The sequence below is a fragment of the Typopeltis vanoorti genome, chromosome 2 (assembly GCF_054136105.1).
Source record: "Typopeltis vanoorti isolate ZY-2024b chromosome 2, IOZ_Tvanoo_1.0, whole genome shotgun sequence".
In the NCBI taxonomy this organism is placed as follows: Eukaryota; Metazoa; Arthropoda; class Arachnida; order Uropygi; family Thelyphonidae; genus Typopeltis; species Typopeltis vanoorti.
This window is the reverse complement of record NC_143550.1, coordinates 126,929,265-126,944,840: the sequence shown is the minus strand read 5'-3', so window position 1 is coordinate 126,944,840 and position 15,576 is coordinate 126,929,265. Positions and strand designations below refer to the sequence as shown.

Genomic DNA, 15,576 nt, shown 5'->3' with positions numbered 1-15,576 from the left:
CATTCCATTCAATTCGCATAGTTCATAGAATTTTGCGCCATATTTATGTTTTTTGTTTTTTATGTATTGCCGAAACGCCAGTCTATCGCGCCACAACACCATTGACTCATCAATACGAGATTACTCGTAGTTGGCGTATGAAACAAAATTCTGTCTGATAAGCTGGCTACGATATTACTCGTAATGACCTTGAAGATGCAAAAAGGGCTTGCCGTGTGGGAACGAACTATATTTGAGGAGCGTGGCAGCGAATGTGGCAAGAAGAGGAAGAATAATTATGGCAGGTTGACTATGGTGGATAGTCATGGTAGCAGAATATCAGTCACAAAGGATATAGGGGAATTATTGAACAAACACTATCAGTGTATATCATACTGGTGTAAATGATGCTGTGCAATATATAGAAGGGAGGCAGGTATTAGGAGAATTGGAAGTAAAAGAATGAGGTGTATTAAGTGTTGATTGAATTAGATGTTCATAATGCTGTGAGAATGGATGACATATCACCACAAATTCTTAAGCAATGTGCACCACAGTTGGCTGAGCCCTTGACCTTGTTATTTAATGAAAGACTTGCAGTAGGTAGGGTTTCTAAGGAGTGCAAAGAAGGCAAAATAGTATCACTTCACAAGTATGGTTCTAGGACAAAAATTTATAGTTATAGACTAGTCTGTATAACTTCAGTTGTGGTCAAGGTGTTGGAGAGATTGGTTAGGAATAGAATATAGGATTGGGTTGATGGACATTGCATTCTTTATGATGAATAGAATGGATTTGTGAAGAGTAGCTCTTGTTTTAGCAATCATATACATGTATAAATTATATACAGTGATAATCTAGGATTTTCAAAAGTTTTTGATAGATTACCACATAAGTTAGTGTACAAGCTGCAGAGAATGAGAATAGATAGTAAGTATATTAGTTAGATGGATAGGAGAGTGACTCTCTGTATTTATTATTATTATTATTATTCGTGACACCTCCAAGGAGTCCAAAGACTCATCGCGGGAGGACACCTACAACTATCTCGACCACTACACCGAACCTCCACCACGAATCATCTCCATCAACGCCATCCACCGCCCACCTCCATCACCACAACTAGTATTTTTTGTCTGTATATTGTGTGTGTTCTGAAGGGCCAATTTGTCTGTATGATACCATCAGGTTGTGTATGATGGAGTAGTGTCTCAAAAAAGGAAGATAATGAGTGGTATGAACCAGGGTCCATGCTATTTAACTTGTTTGTAAATGATATATCATGTGGGCTGACTGGGGATATTCAATTGTTTGCAGATAATGCAAAGTTGGGAAGAATTATAAGTAGCATTGCTGATGTTAATTCCTTTCAGGAAGATTTGGATAGACTTTTTACTTGGACAAAAGAGTAGGGGGTTGTAGTTTTTAATATCAATAAGTAGAAGGTGTTGCATTTTTGAATGCAGAAATATAAGGCTGTGTACTATATGATGGTGCCATACCACAGAAAGTGGATGAGATTAGAGATTTCAGAGTGATGGTCGACAGTAGACTGAAGTTTACAAGGTGTGTTGCAAAGGGCTGCACATCGTAGTGCTGCTATGATAAGAAGTACTGTAACATGTATGGATAAGGAAGTGGTTGTGCCACTGTATAAGATGCTGGTCAGGCCACACTTGGGCTATTGTGCTCAAATCTGGTCACCTAGTTTTCAGTGTGATGTGGAGAATTTGAAGAGGGTCCTGAGACAAGTGACTAAGACAATATTATGACTTTGGACTGCTGGGTATGGAGAGAGAGTTTGAAAAAATCTGGATCGCAGAGTTTGGTGGATAGGAAAGATAGTGAGTGGATTTTATCGGATTAATCTAGATGGGATTATAAAATGAGTAGAAGGCAAAAGGGGAAAAACCAGAGGTCATCCCTGGAAGTTGTGTAAGATTGTGGTGTAGAAGGGTGTGGGGAGTAGAATTTTTACATGGGGAATTATCAGTGAATGAAATGCATTACCAGAATATGTTGTTAATGCAAAGCGTGTTAAGGATTTTAAGATTTGATATGAGAAATATGTTGTCAGGTGAATGAACCTCCCACAATGAGTCTGCCAACTCCATGCAGGGTGCTATAATAGTGGTATGTTATACCATTTTTCATTTAATGATATATGATTAACTCATTCCATTTAAAAGTTGGTCTAAAGAAAATTATCAGTTATCTTTCTTCTGCTTTTTGGTGAATTCTTAAAAGAATAAAAAAAAGTAATCCTGTTCTGCTGGATTTGCACTAAATTTTTTAGATTAAAGGATGCAATGTATTTTTTTTTTTAATGTTAAGACTGTTGTTTCATATTTTAGAGATAGAGTGTCTACCTAGTGATATAGTGTGTCGTGATGGAACATGTCTAGACAGTAGCAAACAATGTGACGGAAAGATAGATTGCTCAGAGGGTATTGATGAAGTAAACTGTGGTAAGTAGGTAGCAAAATTCAGTTATTTTAAAATGACTTCATTATGCTCAGAACCCAGTAAAAAAGTTTTTTTTTTTTTTTTAAATAAAATATTTAAGTATCTTGTGCTATCAATATAGATATAAGGGAAGCTTAAGAATTTTTAAGTAAATAAGAGTTAGGATTGGTTCATGTTGCCAAAATAGGAGAGACATGCATGTTTAATTCATGGCCAGGTTGTATTTTGCTGGAAGTTTGTGTAAAGAAGGCTTATTGTTCAGATTTTTTTTTTTTTTTGGCTAATTAATTGTAAATAAGTGTGTGTTTATGTGTAAGAGTTGTGGTAAATTCAGTACATTGATACAACATGGCAGCGAAAGGCAAATTATTGCATAAGTTTGTGTGAAACAAAGGTAGACAGTATAGATTATGAAAAAATGGTTGGGTGCCATGAATGTAATTAGTATTTAGGCATGTTGATGTGAAGAGGCTGAATAGGAGAAAAGAACGAGTATCGGTATGTTGAAATGTGATATTCTGATGGACAATGAGGCTTCCTTAAATATGAGTTTAAATAGTTTAAATACAAGTAGGGAACATGTCATCATAACTGACACAGCAATTGAAGATTTTGTGAAAGTTCAGAGAATATGTGGAAACGATAACATGGAAAAAAGTTCAATTAATGATAAAGTGGGTGATCATAAAAAAAAAAATTTTAAAAAAGTGAAATTAATGATAAAGTCGTCAATAATGACGTTGAAGAACAGAATGCAGTTAACGGTAAGGTGATGAGTGGGATTGACAACGAACAAGTGTATGTTACTGGCAATAAAATAGCGAGAGTGAATGATTGCAAAAGAAGGGCACAAGATTTGAAAGCTCAATTGGTGAAGATGAAGCAAGAGATAAAATGATGCAGAGCAAAATTAAAAGAATTTGAGATGTATGGAAGAGTGAAAATGTATGATATCAGTTTGAAAGGTGTAACGAAAGACATGAGAGTTGCATTGTATGGGATTCATTATTAGAGGTGTGGTAAACAAGAAGATGCACAAGATTTTTTTACTGGAGGTAAGACAAATAGTGATTGAGTTGTTAGATATGAGGACTAAGTGAGCAAACTAAGTAAGGAAAAATAACTTGACAGGGCACAAGGAGAATGTAAGATTGAGTATCAGGAGGGTGTTGAGAAGGATAAAAGATAACAGTGTGATAGGAAAGGTAGTTGGTGTGTTGCCCAGGTACAGTGAGGAGATGAGATAGAGAGCAATAATTATTAATGATGAGTTAGCAGAAATGTGTGAAGAGAAAGCAAATTCTTCAAACTCAGTTCAGTTTGTTAGGCAAGAAACTGCATTGGAATGAGCTTGAAGGAAGAATTGACTCTTCTCTTAGTCTCCCTTCCAGCAGCAGTCATTTGCACAGACTGCTGGAAGGAAGAGTAATGAGTGCAGAGAATGAATCAGAGCAAGTAAGAAGTGATGGGAAAGAGTAGGAGAATAAGAAAGGAGAGATGGACTGGTGCTAATGAATGAAGTGGGTAGCATGATTGTAGAGAATGAGATGACAAGTGTGCAAGACAAACAGAAAGATGGGGAAACTCTGGGTCGACAGGGGAACACAACATGAGAAAGGTTGATGCTTCAAGAGAATGTGAGTGTGTGTAGACGAAAAGGGAAGTGGATGACTGGGATGTAGAGAAAACAGTCGGATATGAAGAAGATTCTGGAACGAGTAAGGAGAAAAAGAAATGGCTTGAGAAAAGTATAGTGAAGTCGAATCTAATAAGTGGTACCAGCGAAACTTGTTATACATCCAGGAATGAGCTGTTATGTTTGTAGACGAATGCTAAAAGTATCAGAAATGAGGGAATTGAAATGGTTGCATTGATTGAGTTTATTCACCAAAAATTGTTGGAATAAGTGAGACATTGTTAAATGGAGATGACATCCTGACAGGTATAGAGATGGAAGGGTGGTATGTTGTATTTCATGAAAATAGAAAGAATAAAAAGCAAGGTGGACTGCTACTGATGATATGAGGTAGAGATGCAAGAGAGAAATATTGCCAGTGGTTTTGAGGCAGTATGGTTGTGAGATAGAAGTAAATATAATGAAATACTTAGTCGGCTGTTGTTATAGGCCTGGTAATGTGAATGGTAGTGACCATGAAATGTATAATCTATTCATCCAGCAAATAATAAAAGAGTGATCTTATTTATTGCAATATAGACTGGGAGGATGAGATAGCAACTGGAAGTAAAGAAAATGAGTTTCTTGCATTTTTGAGGCAACATGATGATTGAGGGTCTTAGATTTGATCATCTCATTCAAGGATGTTGTTTTGAGGTGTAAAATCATCCTCTAGTTGGTGGCGGTGATTAGCTGGGTGGTTGCCAACCATCTGAGGACTTTTATGTGGAAAGGGTACATGTAGAACTACAAGGCTGGTGATTATGAAAAGTTCATAACTATTAAATTATGTATTTCTTAGGTCCGAAGATTAAATAAGGTGGGTGGGAAATGGATGAATGAAGAGATTAAGCATGTGATACAGAAAAAAAAGCATTATGGAGGCAACATAAAAGGAGTGGTAATAAATAATTCCATGAGGAATACAAATAACGAGAAAGGAGTGCGACTCATTTAAGGGTTGCAAAAGTACAATATGAGCAGCAGTTTGCTAATGAAGCCAAGTTCTTTTGATATATAACTAGCAAAAATAAGAATTATTATGGTAGGATGGCATTGATTGGAGAAAATAATATATATGGACAACTCCTGCAGAGGATATAGTTGAGATATTTAATGAGCAGTTCATAAAGTTCTTTCACCTTTGTAAATGTGACATCATGGAGAGTTTGAGATCAGTGGATGAGGAGGAGGGAAGACTGACTTCGCGATGAATTAAGTAAACTTGATATTAATAAGGCTGTGGGACTTAATGATATATCACCGTGTATTCTGAAGAAATGTGCTAGGGAGTTGACATCTGCCTTGACATATTAGAAATATTTAATGTGTCTTATATTGGGCATGTTCCAGAGGAGTGGAAGGAAGGCAAGAACATTTCATAAAGGAGGTGACAGAAGTCAAGCATCAAATTATAGGCCAATGTGTCAGTTGTTGTGGTTAAAGCGTTGGAAAGACTGAGTATCAGAATCCAGAATTGTGTTGACAAGAATGGCATTATCTTTAATGGACAACACAGATTTGCTAAAAGAGGGTCATGTTTTAGTAATTTACTTACTTATTATAATAAGGTGACAGGAGCATTCGATGTGGGAGATGGATACACACTATAATACTTTGAATTTTCAAAGGCTTTTGATAGATTACTGCATATCAAGTTGATAATCAAGCTAGGGCGGAGTGGGTTGAATATTAGACTAGTGCATTGGATTGGAGATTGGCTGTCTGATAGATAACAGCAAGTTGTGTATGGGGGAGTAGATCCCGTAAGAGGAAAGTCACTAGTGGTGTGCTCAGGGTTCTGTTTTAGGGCCATTGCTGTATGTTTATGATATTGGGCAAGATTTGAATGGGGATCTTCAATTTTTTGCAGATGATGCAAAGTTGGAACAAACTATGAAGAGTGGAACAGATATTGTGGCCTTACAAGACTGAGTTGAATGGGCACTGGAATGGGGGATGGCAGTTCAATGTGGCAAAATGGAATGTTTTAAATTTTGGAAAACAAAGATGGGATGTAGAATTTACTCTTGGCATAGATATCTACATTGGTTGAGGTTGAGGAAATAAGAGATCTTGGGGTGATGGTTGATAAGGATCCTAAATTTAGAGGACATATTGCCAAAATTGTAAGGACAACAAAGCAGGGAACATTGACTTGTAGAAGTAGAATCCGGTTCCATTGTATAAGACTTTTATTTGGCCACATATGGAATACTGTGCACGTATTGGTCACCTGCTTTTCAAAAGGATGAATAGCTGTTGGAGTGGGTCCAGAGGCAATGGACCAAAATGGTTTTTGACCTCTGGAATGTTGAATATGAGGAAAGGTTTAGACAATGCAATTTGTAGAGTCTAGAGCAGGGTTTCTCAAACTTTTCCTATGACAAAATACTTCACAAATTCTGAAATTTTAATGGAACACCTTGATTAGAGTATCATCCGTCTCGTATTTAATCTAAAGCTAAGCTCGCACTATTGCCACAGCAGGCTGTATCGCATTGCAAAAATGCGACAGCGTACACTACAAGTGTGTCGGGTTGCATCGCATTGACCTTGCTTGTGACCACAGGTTTCCTAGAATAGATACCTCTGTACTTCATTCATGCTTGGAGGTGTCGATAACTGCAAGCTGCTGTCAGCCAGCAGCTGAGTCAAGGCCAGCATGCACTGGCCTTAATAGCACAATCCACACACACAAAGTGAGGAGTTCCTGATTTTCAAACATGTTTTAGCTTCAATAAAGAGCCAAGAGGCTATTTTTTTCTGGCGACATAAATTAAGTTAAGGGGATAATAAATCCGTCATTATTTTAAAGCCAGATAAGAAACTCGGAGATTGAAATCTAAGTGTTTCATGCTGAAGAATTTTTGGCGAGTCCAAGCGTAAGTCAACACCTGGTAGTACAGCACTAGGGCAACTCGGAGCAAAGGTGGAGCAAGATCCATCACTACCCTTAATATTTTCTCATAATATAAAACGCAGTTCCTAGGAGATGTATTACTGTTTTGCATTATGAGGAAGGTCACTACCCAGACCGATTTTGACCTTTATGTTTTAACTTGTCGCAGCATTGAAAACCATTACAGGTTCATATTAATTTTGATAATTTCTCATGGAACACTTATTCATCTTCTGCGGAACATAGTTTGGGAAACGTGGGTCTAGAGGATAGGAGGAAGAGGTGTGATATGATAGAGACATACAAGTCAGTAAGGGGTTGTTATAGGATTCACTTTGAAGAAGTTTTTCTAAAATGGTTGGAGATTGGGGAGAACAAGAGGTCATCCCTGGAAGATATGTAAGGAGGGTGGGAGCAGAGGAGTTAGAGGTGTGTTGCATGATAAGGTGTGAATAATTGGAATGCATTGCCTGAGAGAATGGTATGTGCAAAGAATTTGAATGTGTTTAAAGAAGAGTATGATGAGTTGTATGTATGACAAAAGGGCCTTTCTTGATGAGTTTGTGACTCCATAGGATCTTGGGATGATGATGATAATAATATTAAAATTGTCAGTTGACTTAAAATAATTTTTGAGACTGTGATTTACTGTTCTTGTTTCATTAGCTGAGACTATATAATGAAATAAAACTAACATAATTCCATCTCTACCTTGTATGGACATGAGTCTTTTTCTATCATCAATAGCACTGCACTTCCCTCTTTACTCTATCTTCACTAAATACATCATACTCTTCCATCTCTATGCTTGTCATGTTGACATCCTCATCCAACCATGTCTCATTTATTCCAACAATTTTTAGGTGAACGATCTCAATCGATGCAACCATTTAATTTTCATTGTTTCTGATACTTCTGGTATTTGCAGGGCCGGTGGAAGGCGGGCATGCGGGCGCCACTACGATGAGGGCGCCGTTGCCAAGGAGTGGTTCATAAGTTAATTTTTAAGAAACAAAATTTTTATCATAAAAACAAAAAATTCTTAGAATGATCAATATTAAAATAAATAAGACCGGATACACTGAATAAAAATTAAAAAAAAATGTATATTGCTGCCTCTTTGATCAGCTGGCTGTTTACAATTTGCAGCTAAAGCAGGCTAAATGCTTGCCTGCAGAATGTTGTGTCTACTGCAATCTATCTAAAGTGAAACGATGAATGGTTTTTATGCGCAGAAACAATTTTCGTACAAAATATTTGTTTATAGTTAACCAGTCATATGGTACGCCTTTCAGTAGGCTATTGACAGTAGTGCAGTGCCAACTATTATTTCGTCTCTGTGTTGTGTAATAATTTCTTGTGGGTATAAAATAGAAATGGAATCAAAAATTAAAAAAAAAAAGTTATTCGGTGCACAAAATTGCAAGCGTCATGCTGCAAAAGAAGCAGATATTAAGAAACAAACTGGGGCTATTAATAGATTTGTTAAAATATTAAAATATTCTGATGCAGATTGTAACCAACTCGATACATCAGAAATCAGAGTTGAAGAACCGTGCACATCTTCCAGTTTTCATGAAAGTACTATTGCAACTATTGAATAAGATAACTGAACATGATTTAAGTGAAAAATAGTTAGGATTTAGTCAACTACAACAAGATTTAGTTTTAGTTCACCACGAAACTAACACATTGCTAGTCTCTGTAAATTTAGAAGATCCAGGTGAATGGGGAAATATTGATGAAAAATTACAAACTGTTTTAATTGAAATGGGGCCTGTTCAAAAGAAAAATATAATATATCCCAGAGATACGTATGATCGTAAATTTGGTGACGCGTATTATAATAGAAAAATGGAAAACGGGAGCTCGTGCCAAGAACATGGCTCATTTATTCCGAAACTTTAAATTCTGTTTTTTGCTTTTGTTGCAAACTTGTCGCACCTACTAAATCAACTGAATCACCTACTGAGTCTTGTAGAAGGTTATAACGATTGGAGAAATGTAAGTACAACTTTACATAGACAAGAGACTAGTTTAACTCACATGAAAAATTTCTTAAAATGGAAGAAACTTGATAAAAATTAAAAAAAAACAAAACTACTATTGATTGCCAGACTCAAAGCATGTATGAAATGGAAAAGAAACATTGGACGAGTGTTTTTTAGAAGGCTTGATTGAAATTATAAAATTCCTTGGTAGTTGAAATTTAGATTTTCACGGATCATCTGATAAATTATATGAAAGGAGTAACGGCAATATTTTTTAAAATTAGTCAAACTGTTTGCTATGTTTGATTCCCGTTATGGAAACTCATGTTGAAAGGGCCCTACAACGAATACAATAGGGTACACTATTTGAGTAAAGACAGCCAAAATAAAATATTCGAAACTTTGAGTAACGCAATCAGGGATACAATTTTATTATAAATTCGAAAATCTAAATATTATTCCATAATTTTAGACTGCACACCTGATGCAAGTAAAACAGAACAAATGACCATTATTATTCGCTTTGTTTCCTGTGACAATGGAATTGTCAAGATCAGGGAAAATGTTTTAGGTTTTGCAGATATATCAGATTCGAACGGACGTGGTTTATGTGCAACAATAATGGAACAACTGGAAAAATGGGACATTACCATTGAAGACATGCGAGATCAAGGGTATGAAAATGGGGCAAATATGAAAGGGAAAAAATATGGGCTCCAAAATTTGCTTTTGAACAAAAATCCTTGAGCATTTTACGTGCCATGTGCTGCTCATACTCTAAATTTAATCATTAACGATTCAGCCAAAGTGAATGCAGATACAATTAGTTTCTTTGCAATTATTCAAGAAATATAAAATTTCTTTTCATTCTCTTGCAAACGTTGGGCAATCCTTTTAAAGTTCATAAAAAAACTAACATTGAAACAGTCATCAGAAATGCGATGGGAAAGTAAAATTAATGCAATCCGCCCTTTACGATATCAGTTAGGAGAAATTTATGATGCACTTTTTGAAATTTTAAATTATGAAAATTTTAATAAAGAAACTCAGCATGAAGCACAAACATTATGTGCTACAATAAAGGACTACAAATTTATTTGCTCTTATAATTTGGCATGATTTACTTAACAGAATAAACCCTGTGAGTAAAAGACAAAAATATGAACATTACACTTGCTTTAGAATCTATCAAAAACTTAAAAATATTCTTACAAGAGTATTGATCAGATACAAATTTTAAAGAAGTTCTAAAAACGGCAAAAGAACTGAGTGAAGAGGTGAATGGAGAACAAGAATTAAAAACTGGTACAGAAGTTCGACGACGAAAGAAGACACGACAATTTGACTACGAGCATCATGACGAAACGCCACAATCGCCAGAAGATAAATTTAGAGTGAATGTATTTTATACACTTATAGACGTTGCAATGTGTTCGTTAATAGTATGTTTTGAACAACTAAAAACATATTATGATAATTTCAATTTCTTGTATAGATTACTACAAATTAATAACAAAGATTTACGAAAAAATTGTGGCGATTTAGAAATTCTCTTGCAGGACTGCGACAATAAAGATGTAAATGCAATAGAACTATGTGATGAGTTATGTTCTTTCCGGGATATTTTTCGGAAGGATAATTTAAATATTCAAAAGCCCTTTCGATATTCTTAATTTTATCGTGTCCAATAATTTATCTTTCCCTAACTTTTCAATTGCTTTAAGAATACTATTAACCTTACATGTTAGTGTAGCGAGCGGTAAACGTTCCTTTTCCATGTTGAAATTGATTAAAACCTACTTAAGAACAAGTATGTCACAAAAAAGGCTTGTTAGTTTGGCGTTAATAGCTATTGAATATGATATATGTGTTAGTGTAGCGAGCGGTGAACATTCCTTTTCCATGTTGAATTGATTAAAACCTACTTAAGAACAAGTATGTCACAAAAAAGACTTGTTAGTTTGGCGTTAATAGCTATTGAATATGATTTATGTGCGGAATTAAACGTTAAGTGCATTATTTCTAATTTTGTGAATATGAAATCAAAAACCTTGAAATTTTAATTAAAAAAATTTCAAGTATATTTATGTAATTTAATTTATTTTCTGTTATTCTGTAAAGATGTTACTAAGAATTTAGTAACTTGTAAAATGTAAGAATTTTTTAAACTTTAGAGTTCAAATAAATTTTAACTTAAATTAAAATTCATTTTAATTTTGTTAGCAATTTGGGTCGGTGAGAAGGCTATAATCCCTGTATCATTATATTCAACGATTAAAGTGAAGTGGCTTTATCAAAATTTGCTTTGACTTTTGAGAATTTTTTGAATATTCTGGTTTTTAACGATTATCCTACCTAGCCAACACCCCCCCCGTTCGTTACATTTAGCGAACCGTGTGGCTGTTCCGTCAAAATTTATTTAAGAAATTTCAAATAATTAAAATTTTTATTATTAAAATTAAGGGGATATTAATCCCACATTGCTTTAAAACCGAATAAGAAACTCAAAGATTGGAATCAGAGAGTTTCATGCCGAATATAGTAAACTATAAAAGTATCGGCGATTACTAGCGTGAGCTAATGCAAGTAGTCCTAGTACGTAGTACAATCTCGAGCAACTCGTTGCAAAGGTGGGGAAAGTTCTGATTGTTATTTTTGGTATTTTCCATAATGTAAAAACACATTTCCTAGGAAATGTATGCTGTTATTACATTATGGTGGGAGGTCACTACCCAGACCGGTTTCAGCCTTTTTTGAGGCTTCGTCAGTGAGTAGCTAAACCAAAGATACCAAATGGTATAACGAAAAGAACTTGTATACTCCCCTTAATTTTACTAATGTTTATATTGCCGAAATGAAGCCTATTGGCTCTTTATATTTAAGTAAAATTTTTATTATCGTAAAAGAACTCTCCTGGATCATTACAGGGGCGCTTAGATAGAAATCGCATGCGGGCGCCAAAGATCCTAGCGTCGGCTCTGAACATTTGCATACAAACATAACAGCTCATTCCTGGATGTATAACATGTTTCACTGATACTGCTTGTTAGCAGATGGTATGGTTCTCCATACCATCCTCAAGCCATTTCTTTTTTCTTGCTCATCCAAGAACCTTCTTCAAATCCAACTGTTTCCCTACATTCCGGGTCATTCCTTGCACTTTTCTGTCTGCACATGTTTTCACATCCTCTTGCAGTATCAACCTTTCTCGTGTGTTCCTATCCACCCTGAATTTTTTCTGTTTCACTGTTTGTCTTGCACAATCGTTCTCTCATTCTCTACACTTATGATAGTTACTTCTTCTTACTTCTTCGTTATTCACACCTTATCCACGCAACATACCTGCTTCTAACTCCCTGCAAAAATTTGTTTTCAGCATTTGGAAGCATTAAACATGTTAATAATCCTTTGTCTCGCACAATCGTTCTCTCATTCTCTACACCTACGATACTTCTTCATTCTTAAGCACCACTTCAATCTCTCCTTCCTAACTTGTTCACATTGCTTCTTAATTCCTCAGAAACATTTTCTTCACTCGTTACTCTCCTATTCAGCATCAGTCTTTCCAAATGACTTGCACCAAAACCATTCAAATAAACTCTTACACAGTTTAATTCTTCCTTCAAACTCATTCCACACATTAACAAACTGTGCTCCTTTCCTTTCGCACATTTCTGCTAACGTAACATTCATAATTCTTGCTCTCTACCTCATCTCTGCCAGTGTCATGTGTGCACTGTGTGTACACTGCCTTTTTATCCCACTGTTATCTTTTATCCTTCATGATAAAAGTTTAATGGAGTGAAACAGCACTAGGAAACAATTAAAAATAGTATATTTAATGCTTGCAATATTTCACCTCAGTTACGTAGACATTATCAAGTGGTACAAGATGAGACTTGTAGCATGCACACAAAGGTAGCACAAAACTAATTGAAACATGTTGACAAAAGACTAGTCCTGACTAGGTGGGATGACCTCTGTGGACACATCTTGGCAGCCTAGGATGTAAACTGGGATCTCAAAATATTAGTGTTTCCCATATTTTGGAAAATTTTATCCAACCATATTTATTTAAATATGCCCACCAACAGGTGTCCATAGAGGGTACCTCACATAGTTAGGTCTAGTCTTGTCTACATGTTTCAGTTAGTTTTGTGCTGCCTTTTGTGTGTGTGTGGGTGTGTTACAAGTCTCATTTTGTACTCCCTGACGATGTCTCTGTAACTGATATGAAATATCGGAAGTATTAGATATGCTATTTTTAATTGTTTCCTAGTGTTGTTTTGCTCCATTAAACTTTTATCATGAGTTATTTCCCCTGCATTTAAGCCTTAACACATGGATCTTTTATCCTTCTGTTTTCCAATCTTACATTCTCTGTGTTCCCAGTTAAGTTATTTGTCCTTGCTACCACTACCAATTCTTTTGCTTGCTTATTTTTTATATCCAGTGCATCAATCATTCTGTTCATTTTACCAGAAAACAAACCTTGTGCATCTTCTCAATTACCACACATGTAATAATCGAATCGTCATGCAATGCCAGTTGCAGGTCTTTCGTTACCTCTTTCATACTGCAATAATTTGTTTTCATCTTCTTCACTTTTCCATACATATCTACAATTCTCTTCATTTCACTCTGCATCTGCCTCATCTTCACCCACTCAACTTTCAAATTTTGCATCCTTTTTTTGCTATCCTTCATTCTTTATTTTATTGCCAGTCACACACAAACACTTGTTCACAATCAGTCCTGGTCACCACCTTACTGTTAATTGCACTTTATTTTTCAATGTTATTATTGCCTACTTCACCATTAATTTCATTCTGTTTTTTTCACCCACTTTATCATCAATCGAACTCTTTTCTTCACTATCACTTCCACATGTTTTTTTGCACAATTCTCAACTGCCATGATGTAGTTATGATACCATGTTCCAACCAGCAAAGGTTGGTTGATTGGTAGAGCCTCTGCTACTAATGGCTCACAAAAAGTTAAGCAAGTTTTAGCATATTTAGTAAGTGGAAGGGAACAATCGTTCCATGCTGTTGGCACACTCTCCCTTGATGAGCCTTTGGACTCCCTGGAGATGTCACATAATAATAATAATTCTCGTATTTAACCAAGTCTTGTGGTCTACCATCAATATCGCATTTACTATATATCCACACTTGTTCTTTTCTTTTATTCAGCCTCTCTACATAAACATACTACATTCATGGCACCATAACATTTTTACATGCTGTTTACTTTGTCTTCCGCTCTTATCTATGCAATGATTTGTCTTTCACTACCAGTGTGCTAATTGCTAGAAGCTATTACCGTTCTTGGAAGATGTAGATGGAGAGTGAAAAAGAAATGTGAGAGCTGATTGTAAGACAGTCGCTATTCTATGAGAAGAATGAATTAAGGACAATGATTTTAAATGAGTTTGATTCATTGTTTGTATGTAATGAATTCGATGGATATATGGACTTTCATAATATGATTGAATGGTTGCACTTGAATGGATTTTTAAGTGTCTGTGAAAAGTATTGATAACATGAGATAGGAAGTATAAAATCAGTATAACTAGAGCTATGGGGGAGGGAGAGGGGAAGGATGCAAGTGTGAGTTGAGGATAGGAATGGTTAATAATAAATGCTGACTATAGTTTCTCTAGTCTAGAAATTGAAAGAGCAAGATGCAAGGGCTATAGTGAGTGTCTAGTCTAGAAATTGAAAGAGCAAGATGATAAGGGCAGTAGTGAGTGTATGTAGATATTATACACATGCATCCTAATATTGGAAGCATCAGGAATAAGGCCAAAAAGTTAGACATCAGTGAGGCTTGGTTGACTGGGGATGATAAAATGATTTTGATAGAATGTAAGGAGCTATTGTATTTTCAGGAAGGATAAGAGAACAGAATTGCATAAGAATTGAAATAAAGGTAGAAATTGAGAAAGATAAGCACACGAGGAATGTTGAGCCCATAAGGGTTGAATGAAAAAAATGTGTGTTCAGCATGTGGCTTTTTCACAGTTGAGCATTCTGGTCCCTTGTCAAGGTCAACGTATACAACATATTCGTGGTTCCCCCCCTCAATCACATGTTACTATTGTAACATCTCAAAATAAGGCTATGTTTGCATCATGTTTCTCTTTATATTGAGCATTGATAGCCAAGTTAAAGTGCTCCCCCACTCTACCAAGTCTTTTTATAAGAAAGAAGAATTGTAAATGGCTTAGACATTGTCATCTGGTAATGGTATCACCTATTGTGTAAAGTCTCTGCTCCAGAATTAACACCTGTATTGCCTTTTAAATCCTTCTTATTAGACTGACATCTATGTGACAGTATGGAAGAAGTCTATTTTCAGCCCATTCATAAATAGTGAAAAGTCAGCCAACAAGTTATCTCATCTCCCTTGCTCACTTTGCTCAGACATTGTGGAGAAGATTATCTACCCGGCTTCATGACTTGGATGCTCACCAGCTAATCATTGATCACTAATATGAGCGAGTGCTTTGCAAAAGTATATCATTCAGGTGGTGATATTGCAGGAATGAAAGATCCAAC

General features: G+C 35.7%; 1 protein-coding gene across 6 annotated transcripts in view; it reads left to right on the top strand.

Moving 5' to 3' along the window:
• LOC150109418 (basement membrane-specific heparan sulfate proteoglycan core protein-like) overlaps window positions 1–15,576 on the top strand; it is a 1,783,738-nt gene that overhangs the window by 523,940 nt on the left and 1,244,222 nt on the right. For 5 of the 6 annotated variants that reach the window (XM_090413063.1, XM_090413041.1, XM_090413033.1 and 2 more), the window contains one exon: window positions 2,334–2,447. The exons of the other annotated variant lie outside the window; for it this stretch is intronic. In XM_090413063.1, the coding sequence (XP_090269189.1) occupies window positions 2,334–2,447 (114 nt within the window). The remainder of the gene's footprint in view (window positions 1–2,333; window positions 2,448–15,576) is intronic. 6 annotated transcript variants of the gene reach the window in all.